This window comes from Bos javanicus, chromosome 12 (genome assembly GCF_032452875.1).
Source record: "Bos javanicus breed banteng chromosome 12, ARS-OSU_banteng_1.0, whole genome shotgun sequence".
NCBI lineage: Eukaryota > Metazoa > Chordata > Mammalia > Artiodactyla > Bovidae > Bos > Bos javanicus.
In genome coordinates this window covers 52280969-52299201 of record NC_083879.1, presented here as the reverse complement: position 1 = coordinate 52299201, position 18233 = coordinate 52280969, and the positions used below count along the sequence as shown (strand labels likewise).

Genomic DNA, 18233 nt, shown 5'->3' with positions numbered 1-18233 from the left:
ACCAAATTAGAAGTTACACAGAGGAAAATGACAAGAATAGTTAGGTGTCTGGAAACTAGAACAAAGAAATATATACTTGCTATAAAATTTGATCATGCTTATGAAAATACTTTACAAATTGCAAAGCTTTCATGATTGCATGAAAACTTTCATGCAAAGTTTCAATAAAGTTTAAGGGGAAACTTACTGTTTAAATTTCAAATATAGAGCTCTTCCCAGTTTATAAAATGCTTTCATACATAATATCTCATTTGATGCTCTCAACAACTTTGTGAAGGGATTATTAGCCCTGTTTTTACAGTTGGGAATAAAGAGACAAAAGGTGAAACAATTTTGCATCAAATTGTTCAGCTGCTTTGTGGCAGAGCTAGATCTCAACCTGGGGTCTCTTGACTCCAAATCTAGCCTGCTCTATACTCTGATTCATGTGAAGGAGCTATCATGTATAAGAGAAGTTCATTTTTTATCATTCTTGAGCATAAGCTGTTTGAACTGGATATATTTCATATAGTTTCATTCAACTCATAACAGAACTGACCAAAAAAAGAGCAGACTAACTTATGAGGTGAATTCTGTGTTCCTGAATGTACAAAGTAGAATGTTGTAGAGAAATTAAGTCTGTTGTCGTAATGTATCCTTTTCAGATTGTATGGTAAAACTAAAGACACTCCTTTTTGATCCTGTACTATATTATTCCATATACAGTTGATTCAACCTTGAAATATCATAGCATTTTAAGCTAAAGTTTATATCACATCTAGTTTAATAGATTTTAAACTGTTGAAGTATCGGTATTTTGGTAAAAACGTTCCGTTCTGGTTGATGTTGAGCTTTAACAGGCAGAATCGGGCAGTAGCTCCCAGACAGGTTCAGTTCTTTCATTTAGCCCATTAAGTTATTTGGAGCTAGAACTGAAATCACAACAGTGTCTTCCCCTGAAGAATGAATTTCTCTTCAGTTACATAAAGTTAACATGATTCTTACCGTTTTTCAGTTTCTTTCATGAATCTTAAATCATGTTGTTTTTGGTTACATTGTTATTTTTTTCTCTTCATAGGGTTGTTTTCCAGTTTAAAAGTTCAAAGAAATCAAATAATGGCACAGATGTTAATGCTGGTCAGATACCTCAATTATTATACAGGTATTTAGCATATTTATAGTTAATTAACATGATTTATTCTTTTAATATAATGCACTAGTATTACTGTAAAATATGTGAAATAATAAGGGAGAAATTACTTGAAGCATTCAGCACTTTGTAATATACCATTAGAAACAGAACAAAAACATCTAAGTTTTGTATATCTTTAAACATTTTTTTACCTGAAGGCTAATTTTAGTAAAATGTCACTAGTGATTCACATTATCTATATTATGCCTATAATATTTTAATGACTTATTTTTTTAATCTATTGATTTTCTCACCAATTTCAGAGTGTTTTAAACTGATGAAATTTATCTTAGAGAAATGAAATCTGAGCATTAGTGCCTTTTCTATGTAGGCCTAGTTGGATTTATTCTACAGTTTTATGTTTCTTGTTCATCTTGTGATAGAATGAATTGGAAAATCCCTTACTGAAAAGTTTTTGAAAAACTTGCTGAAAAGTTTTTGCTTTTAATTAAAATATCAAACAGTAACTTGCTCATATGATGTACTATTATATTTTAATATTATTTAAGAATTTTAATTACTTTATGGGAATTGAGACATACATGGGAGCATGGCCTATGTGTGTATCCATCTATTTCTAGGAGATTACTGTAATAATTTTTAGATGAAAAAATTTAAATAGATATAAACCATTAGTAAACAATGACATTCTTATTTTAAGTAGTAAATATCAAAGGAGATAGCTTTAACAGTGATTCTCTCTTCCATATCTTTTCTAGTAATCTCTTTAAGAACCTAGATGGTATAACCTCACTTTTTCCAAGAGGAGATTTTTATTTGCTATTTCACAATCTGTTATAGTCAGTATTTGCCATGGGTAGCATTTTGAACATTACTAGTTGCTTAGTCTACTCCTAGGTACAGTTACTAGCATTTAGTAGTAACATTACTAGAAAACATAAGGTATGTTTGCTGTCTAGTAGGAGAAGAGAGTTTCTACTACCCAGCCTTACAGAGGTGACATTTAGAAGATGAACTGCTTTGCTTATGTGCTAAAAATTTTGCTTAGCATGGAAAATGTTTATAAAAAGCCCCATATTGGGATTTTTGCCTAACAAAATACTTAAATGTTTAATTTACTTTGCTATTGCAAAAATGTATATTTGAGAAGAAAATGTCATTGAACTTTCCAACGTAAGTTTATGTGCGTCTGCTACTTTCAGACTTCCAACTAGTGATGGCAGTGCTTCAAAGGGCAAACAGCAAACCAGTGAACCTGTACATATTTTAAAGAGATCTTTTGCAAGAACTGTGTCAGTGGTAAGGCATTTTTAAAAACTTCAGCTTTTCTCTCTGGTGTTCAGTTTCATTTTGATGGTTAGCACAGTTTATCTCAGCATAGTTTTGTAACTGAGATTTGTTTGTACTAGTTTTGACATCCTAGGCCAAAGAATCCCCACTCCAGTACTCTTGCCTGGAAAATCCCATGGACGGAGGAGCCTAGTAGGCTGCAGTCCACGGGGTCACTAAGAGTCAGACACGACTGAGCGACTTCACTTTCACTTTTCACATTCATGCCGTGGAGAAGGAAATGGCAACCCACTCCAGTGTTCTTGCCTGGAGAATCCCAGGGACGGGGGAGCCTGGTGGGCTGCCGTCTCTGGGGTCGCACAGAGTCGGACATGACTGAAGTGACTTAGCAGCAGCAGCAGCAGCAGGCCAAAGAATATGCACTTAAAATAACGTGAAAATAGAGGTGTTCTCCGTGTGTGTGTGTGTATCTTATATACACACTACATCTTTATTCCTTCATCTGTCAACGGACATTTAGGCTGCTTCCATGTCTTGGTTATTGTAAATAGTGCTGCTATGAACATTGGGATTCGTGTATCTTTTCAAATTAATGGTTTTCTCTGGATATATGCATAGGAGTGAGATTGGTGATGAAAAGTTTCATCAAATATACTACAGACGAGCTTCCCTAGTGGCTCAGATGGTAAAGAATCCGCCTGCTGTGCAGGAGACCAAGGTTTGACCCCAGGGTCAGGAAGATCCCCTGGAGAAAGGAATGGCTACCCACTCCAGTGTTCTTGCCTGGAGAATTCCAAGGATAGAGGAACCTAGCCAGCTACAGTTTATGGGGTCACACAGAATCCAACATGACTGAGCAACTAACATATTATATTCTATGTTGATACACTAGCTCTGTCTGAATTTTTTAATGTATGTAGAGTATTCAATAGAATGGTGTACTCTTTCTTTTTTTTTTTTTTGATTGTGCCACACAGCTAGGGGGATCTTAGTTCCCAAACAGGGATAGAACCTGGGCCTTCGGCAGTGAGAAGTCAGAGTCCTAACCACTGGAAGACCAAGGAATTCCCAGCAGATTGATGTACTCTAATTTACCAATTCTGTTCTATCTGAGGATTGTATCTCAATTTTTACTTTTATATAGTTGTCTCTTGGTACTTGAAGTGGGGATTGGTTCCAGGACCCCTCACATATACCAAAATTCCTGGATAGGAATTCAAGTTCCTTATATAAAATGGCATAGCATTTGTGTGTAACCTACACAAATCCTCCTGTGAACTTTAAGTCAGCTCTAGCTTACTTATAAAACCTAATGCAATGTAACTGTTATATAAATAATCCCTGGCATGCCACACATTCAAGGTTTGCTTTTTGGTAATCTCTGGAAATTTTCTTTCCTGAATAGTTTTGATCCTTGGTTTGTTGAATCTACAGGTGCAAAACCTTTGAATACAGAGGGTTGGTTTTATATTCATGTCTATACATACGTGTCTTTGATATTTATGTACTTCTATGAATATTTCTAGTGGAAGTGGGCTCATTTAAATTTGGATATATCAAGTCAAATACACCTTCCAACAGAAGGTATGCTTTGAATAAGGGACTCTTAAGAGCTTTGGCTCCTTGGTTTCTTGACATCCTTTCAGTATTAAGATCTGTTTGGTATCTTTTGATCCAATAAGTATCTTTGCCTTTGTTATGTCTTTTTCAGTGATCTCTTTTTTTTTGTGCCTGGAAATTCTTTCATATTAACATCTAAGTGGTTTTGTGGTCATTAGGTAATTGTAATCTTTGTAGAATAAATTTATTCACTCATTTCTTTAAAAACTAAAACTACAAACCTTTATTCTTGGTACTGTCACACCAGAGAACTGAGATTTGGTAGAGATGAGATTTACTTTGCGATTCGTGTCATATCTGTCGTCATGTAAGCATAATAAAACCTGCAGGCCAGCTGGCACGGCAAACTGTGCTCACCACCCTAAACCCATATTCTAGAATTTTTGAAGATCCAAATAAGTGTTTTTTGTCTTTCATAGTCAATTTTAATCTCCTTTTAACTTGTTTATCAAGATTTGGCTATAGTTTGTATTGTAAAATTTAATATGTAGACATAGAGTAAATTATTTTTTATTTTTGTCAAGCTTCAAAGATGTTCCTAATGATCATTTAATGAATGAACTAATAGAATGTCTATTATTTGGGTTACTGAAACTCAGTAGAAACTTCAAGATTAACTTTTCAAGTTGAATGTCATCTTTCCATTTGAGTCTACCTATGGTACGATTTAAACTAATTGGTATCTGTTTTTCATATTCTGGATTAGGAATGTTTTGAGTCATTGTTGAGTATTCTTCACTGGAGCTGGACCACCTTAGTCTTAGGAGTTGAAGAACTTAGAGGATTAAAAGGATTCCAGTTTACAGCTACACTTCTAGATTTAGAGAGACTGCGCTTTGTGGGAACCTGTTGTCTGAGGTTATTGCGTGTCTATACCTGTGAAATTTACCCAGTGTCAGGTATGATGCATTTTTTTTTTATGACCTAAGGGGAGACAATGTTTTGAGACATTGAGGAGGTTTGCAAAGGGGTTACCATGAGTTTAAGATCCCCAGCTGCCTTTATTTAACCTGCTCCTGAGTTGAGTAGAAAAGGTTGGCTTGTTGTGATGCTCATATTTACTTATAAAGAATTTAATAAATTACATGTCATTCTGATAACAAAAAGTCACATTAGGCTAAAGTTAACTACTCTAATAAAGTGTTATTTTAAACAGATTCTGTCAAATTGGAATATTTTGAATGACTGATTTGGACTTAAATGCTGAAACCACTAGAAGTTTTTTTCCCCCCTAATTTAGATTTTTAAAAGAAATACTATTGGACCAACACATGATCTCTCTTGTTTCATTTCTAGGTTATGAATAGCCATATAGGAAGTTACTTGAAATTTATTGAGTATTTTCATACATATTTATTATCCTAATTAATTATTTATCTGCTTTCTCCTCTTAAAGCTACAGGAAAAGCTGTTGTAGAAGAAACTAGCAAATTAGCAGAATGTATTGGAAAAACCAGAACTTTGTTAAGAAAAATTTTGTCCGAAGGAGTTGACCACTGCATGGTGAAACTGGATAATGACCCCCAAGGATATCTCAGTCAACCCTTGAGTCTCCTAGAAGCTGTCCTTCAGGAGTGTCATAATACCTTCACTGCCTGTTTCCATTCTTTCTATCCAACTCCTGCCTTACAGTGGGCTTGCCTTTGTGACCTACTGAATTGTTTGGATCAGGTAATTTTAAGTTTGTAAAATGTTAGCTGAAAATATGATATATTACTTAATACTTTTCAAAGAAAATACATTTCAGTTGCCTTAGCCTTTCCCTTGTATAAAAGGTAAATTAGGAAATCATTTTGGTATGTGTGACTTAAATAATCAAAGTTAAACAAAATTTTCTGTTTGCTTTATTCTTTCTCAGTTACAGAATTGGCAAGCATGTTGTACAGATGCTGGGTTGCTTTTTGAATCTATGAGTGAGCATGTGTGTGAGAGCAAGGGCAGCTTATGATAGCTCCTGCCACTCCCGTATCTCCGGAACAGTCAGGAGAGGCACTGTGAATGACTTTGCATGCTAATGTCATTCATTCACTCATGAGGGAACTGCAGCTCTAATAAAAGTGTATGCCCCAAATTAGTCTCAACACCTGAGCAGAATACTGGCAGAACTAAAGGGAGAAGTAAACAAATGACACTGATAGCTGGTGACTATGCATAATTAGTAGAATATAGGACTCTTTCAGTAATTAATAGAACAACTGGACAACAAAATCATTTTGGATACAGAAGAACTGATATTTACAGAACAGAATGTGCAGGTTCAATGTACATATTCTTTTAAGTATACACGTTATGTTCACAGAGGTAGATTGTATGCTAGGCCACAAAATAAGTCTTAGTATATTTTACAGGATTAAGATCTTAAGGTGTTTTCAAACCACAGTAGAATTAAATTCAAAATTAAATGTAAAGTATATCAAGGAAAACACCAAATATTTGGAAAGTAGGCAACACTTCTGAGTAACCAGCAAATCAAAGAATTCCAAAGGAAATTAGACATTTTCACACTGAAGATAAAAATATAGCACAATTTGTGAGAAGTAGCCAATGTGTTGCTTGGAGAAAAATTTATACTTTTTATTATTTTTACTAGCCAAAAAGAAAAGTTTAACATCAGTGATCTAAATTTCTACCTTAAGAAGCTGGAAAGATCAAATCAAACCCAGTTTAAGAATAAAGTAATAAAGGAAGGAAATAAAAAAGTTAAACATGAAAATCAATGAAATAGAAAATAGAGATTAGAAAGTCAAAAGTTGGTTCTTTGAAAATAAAATTTTTAAACTCCTAGGAAGTCTGAGAGATGAGAGAGAAAGAAAAAAAACAAAAATACCATTATCAGGAATGAAATTGGTAATATACCTATAGATCCAACAGACATTAAAATATTATAAGGGAATATTATAAACAGTTTTATACCAATAAATTATCACTTTAGATAAAGTGTACAAATTTCTTGAAAATTACAACTTAACAAGAACTGGCACAACAAGAAATAAAATAATCTGAATGTTTTTATGTCCATTAAAAAATGTGAATTATTTAAAATTTTACCACAAAGAAAACCCTAGACCCAGATATTATCATTGATGAAGTCTACTAAACATAAAGGAAAGAAATGACTTTACAGACTCTTTCAGAAAATATAGGAGGCAACACTTCCAAACTAGTTTTTCAAGTTACACCCATCCTGATACTAAAAGCTGACAAGGATTGGGAAAGAAAAAATATTATAGACAAATATACTTAGAAAGATGGATATTAACAATAGTATCAAATCAAATCCAGTAATATAAAATGTGTATTATACCAACTGGAGTTTATGTTAGAAATGCAAGGTTAGTTTTGCCTTTAAAAATTAGTGTAATTGGTATTTGAGTTGCTGTTACAAGCATATTAACTGAATGGAGAGAGAGAACCGTATGATCCTCTCAGTCGATACACGAAAAGTATTTTGACAGTTATCCGTTACTCACTGATGAAAACTCAACAAATACCAATCTACTAAAAGATACTTATAAAAAATCTGCATCTAATATCTTATTTAATGGGGAAATACTGGTTGCTCCCCCAAGTTTGGGGACAAGGCACAAGGCGTGTGTTCTACACACTTCTGCTTAACTTTATACTGGAAGTTCTAGCATTACCAATGCCCCCTCCCCCAGCACCACCAAAAAACTCACTGTCGGAAGCAAGGCATCCTAGTGGAGTTAGAAAGGTTATTCTGGTAATGACATTTGGGTAGGCAACTTTGTTTTCATTTTATTATTTTTTAAACTATTTTCATATTGAATTTATATTCACTGGACTTGAAAAAGTTTTATTTCATTGTTGTGAGAACACCCAACATGAAATGTATCCTCCTGACACATTTTGAGTGTACAAGGCAATATTATTTACTACAGATATAATATTGTACAGCAGATCCCTAGTACTTATTCATCATTCATAATTGAACCTTTATACCTGTTGAACATCAGTTCTCCATTTTGTCTCCCTTCAGCCGGACAGCCAACATTCTGTTCGCTGCTTTTGTGAGTTTGATAGTTTTAAATTCCTCAAAAAAGTAGAATCATGTAGTATTTATCTTTCCGTGACTGGCTTATTTCACTTAGCCTAACGTCCTCCACATTCATCCCTGCCATGGAGCAGGGTAATGTATTTTACCACTTGCTTTCCTGGGGTAGGGTTATTGCCTGGATCAGTGCACAACTTACTCTTTCACTCTCTCAGCCTGCCCATTCTGACGTGGTTGTTTCTTCCTTTGCTACTGAACAGGCTAACTTTAACAAACGTCTTAACATATAGAAAGTTGCTTTGCTTTCAGCTAGACTTTGTAACACAAATACTTTATGAACTAAGTACAGTGTACACAACTTTTGTGAATTGTGAATAAAATGTGTATTATAGAAACTGGAGTTTATTTTAGAAATGCAAGGTTAGTTTTACATTTAAAAATTATCATAATTGATACTTGAGTTGCTATTACAAGCATATTAACTGAATGGAGAGACAAAACTGTATGATCCTCTGTATATCCTGCATATCCTGTGTTGATAAGTTTTTAGTACTTTTTTATAAAATCTTGCCAAGTGTGATAAATTTTCTGAATAAACTGTGTAATAAGATGACATAATTTTGTGATCTTAGTGAAATGCTGCTGCAGAGGCATAACAACATTAAGCTACATTAACATGAGGTAGATATCTTCTTATAGTAGCACCGACTGACAAGTCAAGTCATTTATTATTTGAGGGAAATGGTTTCAGTGCTTGTTACTGGAAATAACTTTCACTGTATACTAATTGGGACCTTTATGAAATCATTTTTGAGAAATCGTACTAGAGAGGACTGTGATTCTGAGGGTCTACAAATATATAAATAGTACAGAAAGCTGATTTTTCTTGACTGTATTTAGTTATTTTCCAGCTTCATTGGGTAGTAATTTAAGCAATTGTGCTTAAAAGTATTGATAATAATAGTGTATTATCCTATAACCAGACAGAGTGACCGAGTGCTAGAAAATGTTGGTATGATTTAAGGTTGTTTGCCTTTTTTTTTGCCTTTTTGTTTTTAAAAGGATATCCAAGAGGCAAACTTCAAGACATCAAGTAGCCGACTCCTTGCAGCTGTGATGTCAGCTCTGTGTCACACGTCTGTTAAGCTGACTTCTATCTTCCCTATTGCATATGATGGTGAAGTATTGCTACGGTCAATTGTTAAACAAGTTAGCACAGAGAATGACTCCACAATGGTTCACCGATTTCCCCTTTTGGTAGCACATATGGAAAAACTCAGCCAGGTAGGTCTTTTTCTGAAATATCATCCATACTGAAGTAATAAAACTATAAATAGAGACGTACTTAGCTTGGTGCTTATTCTTCTGCATAGCTAAGTATATTTACCAAATAATGAGTTTTGCAAGAAGAGTTAAGGAAAAATTTTTCTCATGTTTATCTGTAAATGAGCAGTCTTTTTTCTTTTAATTTTTAATTTTGAATGATCCCTAAACTATACAAAATTTGATAGACTTATGAGATAAATTCTTGTGTATTTGTTTTTTTGCCAAACCATTTAAAAATTGCAAATACTATAAGCAAACTTTTACATTTGAAAATAATATTTTAGATTGCCAAGATAGAATTTTAGGGAAATAGATAAGTTTTAAAACATTTTTTCTACAACAATTTGGTATGTTAAAATAAGTATTATAAAACAGTTGTCATAGGAAACATTTTTAGTCATAGCTTCTGGTTTATTAGAAAGCATTGTGGAGAAAAATTAAGTATGCATGGAAACCATGTATAATGACTACCGAGTTGATGAGAAGTAATCTTTAAAGGGATAAAAGGGTATAAAATAGAATAGTCATACCAATTATTATACAGTAGTAGTTTTCTAGTGACTGAAGCAACAGAAAAATTATGAGAAAAATTCCAGTGACATAGAGAAACAAAATAGGACAATAGTGGAATGGGAAGCAGATTTGCAGTTAATATCATACTTTGGCAGGGTCCCATAGAAGTGATAGAGATAAATGTGAAGGACTTTTAGAGAGTAAGCCAACCTGGGAAATTTTTCAGTCTTAACTAGTAATTAAATGTGGATAAAAGTTCTATGATGGTATCAATATATTTGTAAAATATCAGGAAAAATACTTTTTTTCTTTTATAAAATCCTGTGCTGGTAAGACTGTGAGGAAACCACTAAACTTATAGATGGTTTATAGCATTATGTAGTGTAAGTAATCTTTTTAGTAAGTAAGTAATCCTTTCTTTCAACCTTTTAGCAAGTATTTATCATATACCTACTATTTACTAGGCGTTTATTAGGTACTAGTTGAGACGAGAATTAAGAAGATAAATACAGCTCTTGAATTGAGGACTCATAAACTGGAAGGTATTTTTTAAAAATACATTGTTAATTCGGTAGTATGTGTGATGAATATTTGCAAAGGAAATTACCTGAGGAAGTAATTGGAAGACTAAAGCTATATATATATATACATCTTACTAAAAGGAAAAGTGAATAACTTAGAACTTTAAATGTCCATCATTAAGTGAAATAATTGAATTTGGATATGTCAACTTGATAAAATATGGTTCTATCAGTCATTAAAAATAACTATTTACATTTAATATCAAGGCAGATGTTTGTTAAGTTTTTAAAATAAAGTAAAAAATCAAGGTATCTAGACACACTGTGGTGACAAACTATGTAGAATATGTATGCAAAAACATACATATTTTGGAAGAGAATACTAGAAGTAAAGATAATGTTTGTGTGATAAAGTTATGGATAAGCTTTGTTTGTCTTTTGGGATTCCCTTTAGTGTTGCAGTGTTTTCCTTAAAAGTGTAGTAAAACTTCAAGCTTTTTAGAACTACTAACATTTGGTAATTATTGAAATTAATTGCATATTCACATATCTATTAATCTGTGACAATATATACTGATTAGTATATTTTGCTTTTTAATGGATAATATAGAATTCTACCATTTGGAAATAGCATAATATAATCAATCAATACTTTTCCTCTATATAAATATACTTAGATTTTCCCCAGTATTTCAATATTTTAAACAGTGCTGCTGAAAATATCATTGACTAAATTTTTATGCATATACACAGTGATTTTTCCAGAATAAATCTTAAAGTGTGGAAAAATTTTAAGTCAAGGAAAATATGTTAAGATTTTGCTACCAACTGCCAAAATGCCTTCTAGAAAGCTAATGTCAGCTTGCATGTCCCACCACTAGTGAATAAGAGTTCCCTTTTTCTAAAATTTTAGTGGCTAGTAATGTGCTTTTATATATGTATATATATATCTTTTAACTAAAATACATTGACACTCTTGACTCCATGTTAAGATTTTATGGGAAGTTTCTTATATTACTCTTTTAATTACTAGTTAGAAACTAAGTGGATGTAACTAGATAAATGCACTCCATGCATCCCCCATGCCCCACCCCGCAAAGAAAGCCCTTCTGGAGTACTGACTATGGAGTACTGTTGGGAATTGAGTTTTATCCAAAGTTAAGTTTCTGAGATGTTCCAGAAAGTAAAGATTTCGGAGAATGAAAGCCACGAAAACTTAATTACTTAAGATACTGACCTAAATGTTATGATAATTTTATTCAGAGATAGTAGAAATAACTTAAAGATTGAAGAATATCTCTAAGTGACTATTTTTAGCCCAAGATTGGACATTAATAAAGTATGAGAGAAAGATTGTGCATATTGTTGAGGGTGTTTCATCTTTTCTCCTTTTTCCTGGAAAAAAGTATTTTCCCATTGGTCTTTAATGGGACTAATTTCTTATTTTGAAGTTTTTCATTGGTAGGGGTGGAAATTTATTATCTTCACTTCTGAAATCAAATATAGTAAGAATTGTAAAACTGTACAATTTATTGTACAGTTCCATATTTTTGTCCCATACATGTACAGAAATAATTTTATTAGAAAACAGATCATATAGACTATTGCTCAATTGCTTTGCCTTTAAATCAGTAGTCATTATATTATTTCATACTGGGAATTATTTCATATCAGAAATAATTATCTCAGTTTGGAATCTTGTCCTGCAGAAATAGCTTTTTAAATAGGAAGCGGTTTTTTTTCTGTCATATATGATTGTTAGTGAAAAGTCAAATAAGAGGGTAAGTGAAAATGACTCAAGGTTAATAAAAGCACAAACATTTTGTAAATGTGTGGTACTTTTATGATATCTAGAGACTAATAATTTGAAAAAGGACTTATACATAACAGTAGACATGGTGAGTCCACATACAGCTGGATGCATACATAGATGTAGACTCAAGTCTGGATTTTAACAGAGTCTTCTAGAAAACAATGTTTTGCAATTGAGTACTCAGGTGAAGGAAAATAAAGCAATTATCTGAGAACTTTTTCTTTTCATGTGTCACAGAATGAAGAGAATATCTCTGGGATGACAAGCTTCCGTGAAGTTCTGGAGAAAATGCTGGTAATTGTGGTGCTCCCCGTCAGAAACAGCCTGAGGAGAGAAAATGAGCTCTTCTCCTCCCACCTGGTCTCCAACACCTGCGGGTTGCTGGCCAGCATTGTCAGTGAACTGACCGCGTCTGCCCTGGGATCTGAGGTGAGGTTCTATTCTGATACTGGATAATGAGGACATGTTTCGGTGCTCTACATTGTTTCTTTTTTTTTTTTTTTTTCATATATTTCGGCTTCATAGAAACTAATTTTCGTCAAGAAAATAGTTTCAAGTTGGCTTGTCCTTTTTTTTTTAAATTCCCCACCCCCACTTCCTTACACCTCCTCTCTGCTCTTATTCGCTTCCTCCCTCTCAGCAGTTAACCCAGGATGCTGCACTAATACAAAGTATACCTTTTCCCCTGAACTGCCTCATTGCACAACCCAGCACCAGGTCCTAGTGAAAGCAGAAGTAGTTCTCGTTGCTGGGTAGTGGGAAGTGGAAGTAGGACCACCAATGATGAACATGCGGTGTGGAAAACGTGAAGAGGTGCAGACCTTAGCTCTGCTCCCTTGGTTAACCGTAGACAAACACATGTGTAAAATGGGAATAATAATAATTTTTATATTATCTTGTATATTATTATATAGGTTAAACAAACCTGTATCACAAAGGTTTTTTTTTTTAATTGTAGTAAATTATATAACAAAAAATTTATCATTCTAGTCATGTTTATGTGTGCAGTTCAGTGGTATTAAGTGGAGTCACACTGTTGTACAGCCATTATTATCACAAAGTTTTTAAAGGCTCAAATACTAATATGTTTGAGAAAACTACATTGCAACATCTTTAAAGTACCTTTACATTTTTTTAAGTAATTATTTTTCAGCATTTCACTGCCCTACTCACTGTTTTATAATTCATCTAAATGTTTTGACTGAATTTGGTGAACGTTTCTATTTTTTCTCTGAAAAAGTAGACAGTAGACATTGGTTTTACGTCATAATGTGAAGTACGTTGTATCATTCAAATGAATTTTTAATAACCATTATGTGCTCAGTGACCCCAAGTCTCTGGTTTCTTGCCAAGGAATGTCTTTTCTCTATTTTAATTTTATAATTCCTAGTCTTTACTTTTTCTTACTCTCAGATTTATTTATGAGTCTATTTTCACTTGATCCATTCAGTCTACACTCATTACTGATTCAGAGTGAGAGGTAAGTCTTTAGGATTTCTAAATGATTACACACATCTGAGCAGATTTCAGTATCTCACCCTGGTTGAGGTGGTGAAGCCCTTGTCAGAACATTTTAATTTTCCTTTTCATTTGTTCATTCAGCCTGTGATAAACTTCCCTCCTATACTATTATAGACCTTGGATGAAAGTTTATAGTGCGTAGGTCCCCAGAATACATTGATTCCTCAGAAATTTACTATCTAGTATTCAATCTCCTATGAACTTACTGTTTTAATAGGAAAGCCCCAAATTTCAAGTGCCTAATTCACAACCTTGGGAGTTTCTAAAGGTCCTGACTTAGATATCCATGCTTTTTTCTTTCTCAGAGGAGTTTGTAATGCTTGCTGGAATCTTAAACTTACATTTTTTCCTTTTGTAGCTCTTCCAAACTTCTGCAGCCAACTTAGAGCAGAAGCAGGCTCTATAATTAAAAAGATAGTTTTGAACCAAAAATAAATGCTTTGATCCTCCCTAATCAAAGTCTGTAATTAATGATGTAGTACTTGTGTGTATGTGTATTTTCCCATATTGACTACCAAGTTATTTTGATATACATTAGTGACATTCAGACTTAAGGCATAGAACATTTTCTGCAATGGAGTCTTAGCTTGAAACTCACAGATAAGAGGAAGGATGGTCTGACAGAAAAGAGGAACCTCAGTCCACCTCTTTCCTGAATATTCATCTATCCTAGAGTTCTGTGCAGCATGGTTTGAAAACTATTGGTCTGAAAAATATTGGTATCTCTTTGCAAAGTGAGTGATAATTTGTTCAAGTGTTACAACTGTGATAACTTACAAGTTTATAGTTCTGACATTATAAATAAAGTGAAATGTATAATTTGACTAAAAAGACACTGTCAGATAATATTGATTTGTGAATTTAGAGTGATATAGTCTGATTTTATTCTTGGTTAATCTCTTAATGGAATATACCTTTAGAGAGGTTTAAACCTCTTGTTAAAGGTAGGTTATTTTACTGAACTCCTTAGAAACTTTTGGATAGTTTTGTTAAATGCATGTTAGTAACACTTAGGTACAGACTACTGATATTTTTACTTTTGTCATTTATAGGTTGATGGCCTTAATTCTCTCCACTCTGTTAAAGCCAGTGCTAACCGATTCACAAAGACAAGTCAGGGGAGAAGTTGGAACACCGGGAATGGGTCCCCAGATGCCATCTGTTTTTCGGTAGACAAGCCTGGAATAGTTGTGGTCGGTTTTTCTGTCTATGGAGGAGGTGGAATTCATGAATATGAATTAGAGGTGTTGGTTGATGATGTAAGTACCACTCTTAGTATGCGTTTTGGTGTGTGGGTTGTGTGTCAGGACATACATCATTATAATAGTGCAGTGGTCCAAATCCAAATAGTGCAGTTTAACAGATTAGTCATAGCTGGGCAACGTTAGAGAAATTAAAAGGGAGCAATTTTCCTTGATTGTTTGTGTACCATTTGGATCGCTCCTGCTTCATGTTTTCTGCACTTCCAGGGAAGATTTTAAATGAAAATGAGAAATTATGTAACTAGGCCTCAGATTATAAATCTTGAGTAATTTCTTTCCTTTTTTTTTTTTTTTTTTACTGTTATAATATTTCAGAAAACAAGAACAGTATTCAGACTGGTATTATTACCCCTATCGGTGATTAAGCAGTTTTGTTAAGAGTGCTAATGGATGATTAATAGTAAAGTGTGTTGTTGGTTGAATTAGCTTTATCTTGCTGTATCCACTATAGATTTTTTAAAGCACCTAAGTTTCATAAAGTTTTATTAAAATGAGACAAGTAGCATGTAAATTATTTGCTAATAAATAAGTCTATCTGTATTTTGCTTCTCTTAAACAATTAATTCAGTTAATTATTTCCTTAAGCTCTATAATTAGATATAGCATTCTGATGAAGAAGGGGAAATCATTTTAAGACAGATGAGAAAAGCCTATGTATGATATAATTTGTAGATAGTTTAGGAAATAAATACAAATGAATAGAGGACCAAAAATGTTTTCTTTAGTATATATGGATGAATACTAACGGATAATAATTTTATATGCAAGAAAATAGACTGCTTAAAAACAGTAATTGATTGTAAGTCAAAATTGTTCATTTAATGAAATTAAGAATATGTGCGGGCTTTGTTTTGTTTTAATTAGAGTGAGCATGCAGGGGATTCAACTCATTCTCACAGATGGACATCTCTAGAATTAGTCAAAGGAACTTACACAACAGATGATTCACCCAGTGATATAGCTGAAATCAGACTTGACAAAGTTGTTCCTTTAAAGGTAATTTTAACAATGTGTTTAGTTTGTAAATGGAATGTATTATTATGAATTTATGTAAAAACAATGGTAGAAAGTTTTTGTGGTCCTTTAAATACAGTACTGACTATATTTCTAATGTGTACTGTATTGTATTCTACTTTTGCAAAAGGTTCTTAAAGTTAGATATACAGTGGAAAGTAGCTGTAGGTTTTGGAGTCAAATAAACCTAGCTTTCAGATACCTGCTTTTCCCAATATTAGCTCTGAGACTTTGGACATGTCATCATTTGCCCACTCTGAGACTGATCTATGGGTTGGGAAGGATAACACCTCCATTGTCACATTGTTCAGATTACATTAAGAAATGGAGAAGAATACTTGCCTCAGTGTCTAGCACAAGACTGAAACTCAGTAAATATTAGTTCCTATTTTTTCTTCTCTTATTGTGCGAGAACTCATTTAAAGAACAAGTGGTCTTAACAAATAGTGTTAACAATTTGTTATTATTAACAATAATGTTATTATTATATATAACTTAATTTTATAGCAGTAAATAACTATTAGGAAAACAAATTTTGCTTCATATTAAAGTAATAATAGAGTAATTCTGAATCCAACCATAATAATTTTCATTACACAGCTGAGTTTTGGATGAGGTAACTTAATTAGTTACTTCATCAAAAAGATATATGATACTAAAAAATAGAAAAACATCATTATGAAGTTTATGTCTTGGATTGTTAGGCACCAGTATCTATATCATATTTTTTTATACAAGTGAATCTTGTTTTGTCTTACAGATATTTTTTCCCATGTTTGCCTCTTTCTGTCTCTGAATGTCTCTCTTAAGATAAAAATATAGTGAACTCATTCTTGTATTTTTCCTATATTTAAAACAAGCTTAAAAGTTAAACTTATCAAAGGAAAATCTTAATTCATGTATTCAAAATCTTTTAGTATGGCTAATATTCTTTACAGTGTGATTAAAAGCAGACACTATAGTTACACTGCCTGTATTTAAATCCTACTTCCATCACTATTTACTAGTTGTGTGACTTTGGGAAAATTATTTAACTTCTCTTACCACAGATTCCTCATCTGTGTAATAATGGTACTTAACCTTATCAGGCCATTTTAAGGATTAATTTAAGTAAATCACAAAAGCATTCTGTTAAATAATAATCAGTAAGTGTTCATTATTACCCTGCTTGACTTACTGAAAACTCATTTAAGCAAATTGTGTATAAATATGACATTCTTTATACAGTTGGCCCTTGAACAATGTGGGAATTAGAGGTGTTGACCCTTCTCAAAGTGGAAAATCCAAGTATAACTTACAGTCAGCCCTTTTTATACCTATCTGTGCTGGCTCTGCCAAAGCTATGGTTTTTCCAGTAGTCATGGACAGATGTGAGAATTGGGCCATAAAGAAGGCTGAGTGCCAAAGAACTGATGCTTTCAAACTGTGGTGCTGGAAAAGACTCTTGAGAGTCCCCTGGACAGCAAGGAGGTCAAACCAGTCAATCCTAAAGGAAATCAACCCTGAATATTATCATTGGAAGGACTGATGTTGAAGCTGAAGCTCCAGTAGTTTGGCCACCTGATGCAAAGAGCCGACTCGTTGGAAAAGACCCTGATGCTGGGCAAGATTGAAGGCAGGAGGAGAAGGGCGCAGGAGAGGATAAGATGGTTGGATGGCATCACTGACTCGATGGACACGAATCTGAACAAACTCCGAGAGATAGGAAGGACAGAGGAGCCTGCTGCAGCCCATGGCGTTGCAGAGTCAGACACAGCTTAGCAACTTGAAGAAAACAAAAATGCTGGTTGCACGTGTTTTGATTCAGCCAGCCTCGGGTGGTATAGTATTGCAGCATTTATTGTTGAAGAATATTCAGTGTAATAGACCCATGCAGCTCACACCGTGATGCTCAGGGCCAAGTGTATTTGCCCAGTTTACTACTAGGGTTCATTTTATATTAATATATCCTTGTACATTGCAAATAAGTATAAACATGCTTTACCTCTTTATCGTGAAGGAAAATGTTAAATACGCTGTGCGCTTGAGGAACTATGGAAGCCGCACAGCCAATGGAGATGGAGGAATGACCACGGTTCAGTGCCCTGATGGCGTGACGTTCACATTCAGTACATGCAGCTTGAGTAGTAATGGCACAAACCAAACCAGAGGACAGATTCCCCAGATACTCTACTACAGGTAGGTGTGTATAGAGTCAGGGAGCTAAGTA

At 33.7% G+C, this 18233-nt stretch overlaps 1 protein-coding gene across 20 annotated transcripts in view; it reads left to right on the top strand.

Moving 5' to 3' along the window:
• The window catches only part of MYCBP2 (MYC binding protein 2), a 266865-nt gene that overhangs the window by 138051 nt on the left and 110581 nt on the right, over nucleotides 1-18233 (top strand). For all 20 annotated transcript variants that reach the window (XR_009740049.1, XM_061435145.1, XM_061435153.1 and 17 more), the window contains 9 exons: nucleotides 1058-1141; nucleotides 2335-2431; nucleotides 4749-4941; nucleotides 5439-5713; nucleotides 9117-9338; nucleotides 12465-12656; nucleotides 14801-15007; nucleotides 15875-16006; nucleotides 18024-18202. Coding sequence is in view for 19 of the 20 variants with exons in the window: in XM_061435145.1 (XP_061291129.1) it covers nucleotides 1058-1141; nucleotides 2335-2431; nucleotides 4749-4941; nucleotides 5439-5713; nucleotides 9117-9338; nucleotides 12465-12656; nucleotides 14801-15007; nucleotides 15875-16006; nucleotides 18024-18202 (1581 nt within the window). In the remaining variant the exon portion in view is untranslated. The remainder of the gene's footprint in view (nucleotides 1-1057; nucleotides 1142-2334; nucleotides 2432-4748; nucleotides 4942-5438; nucleotides 5714-9116; nucleotides 9339-12464; nucleotides 12657-14800; nucleotides 15008-15874; nucleotides 16007-18023; nucleotides 18203-18233) is intronic.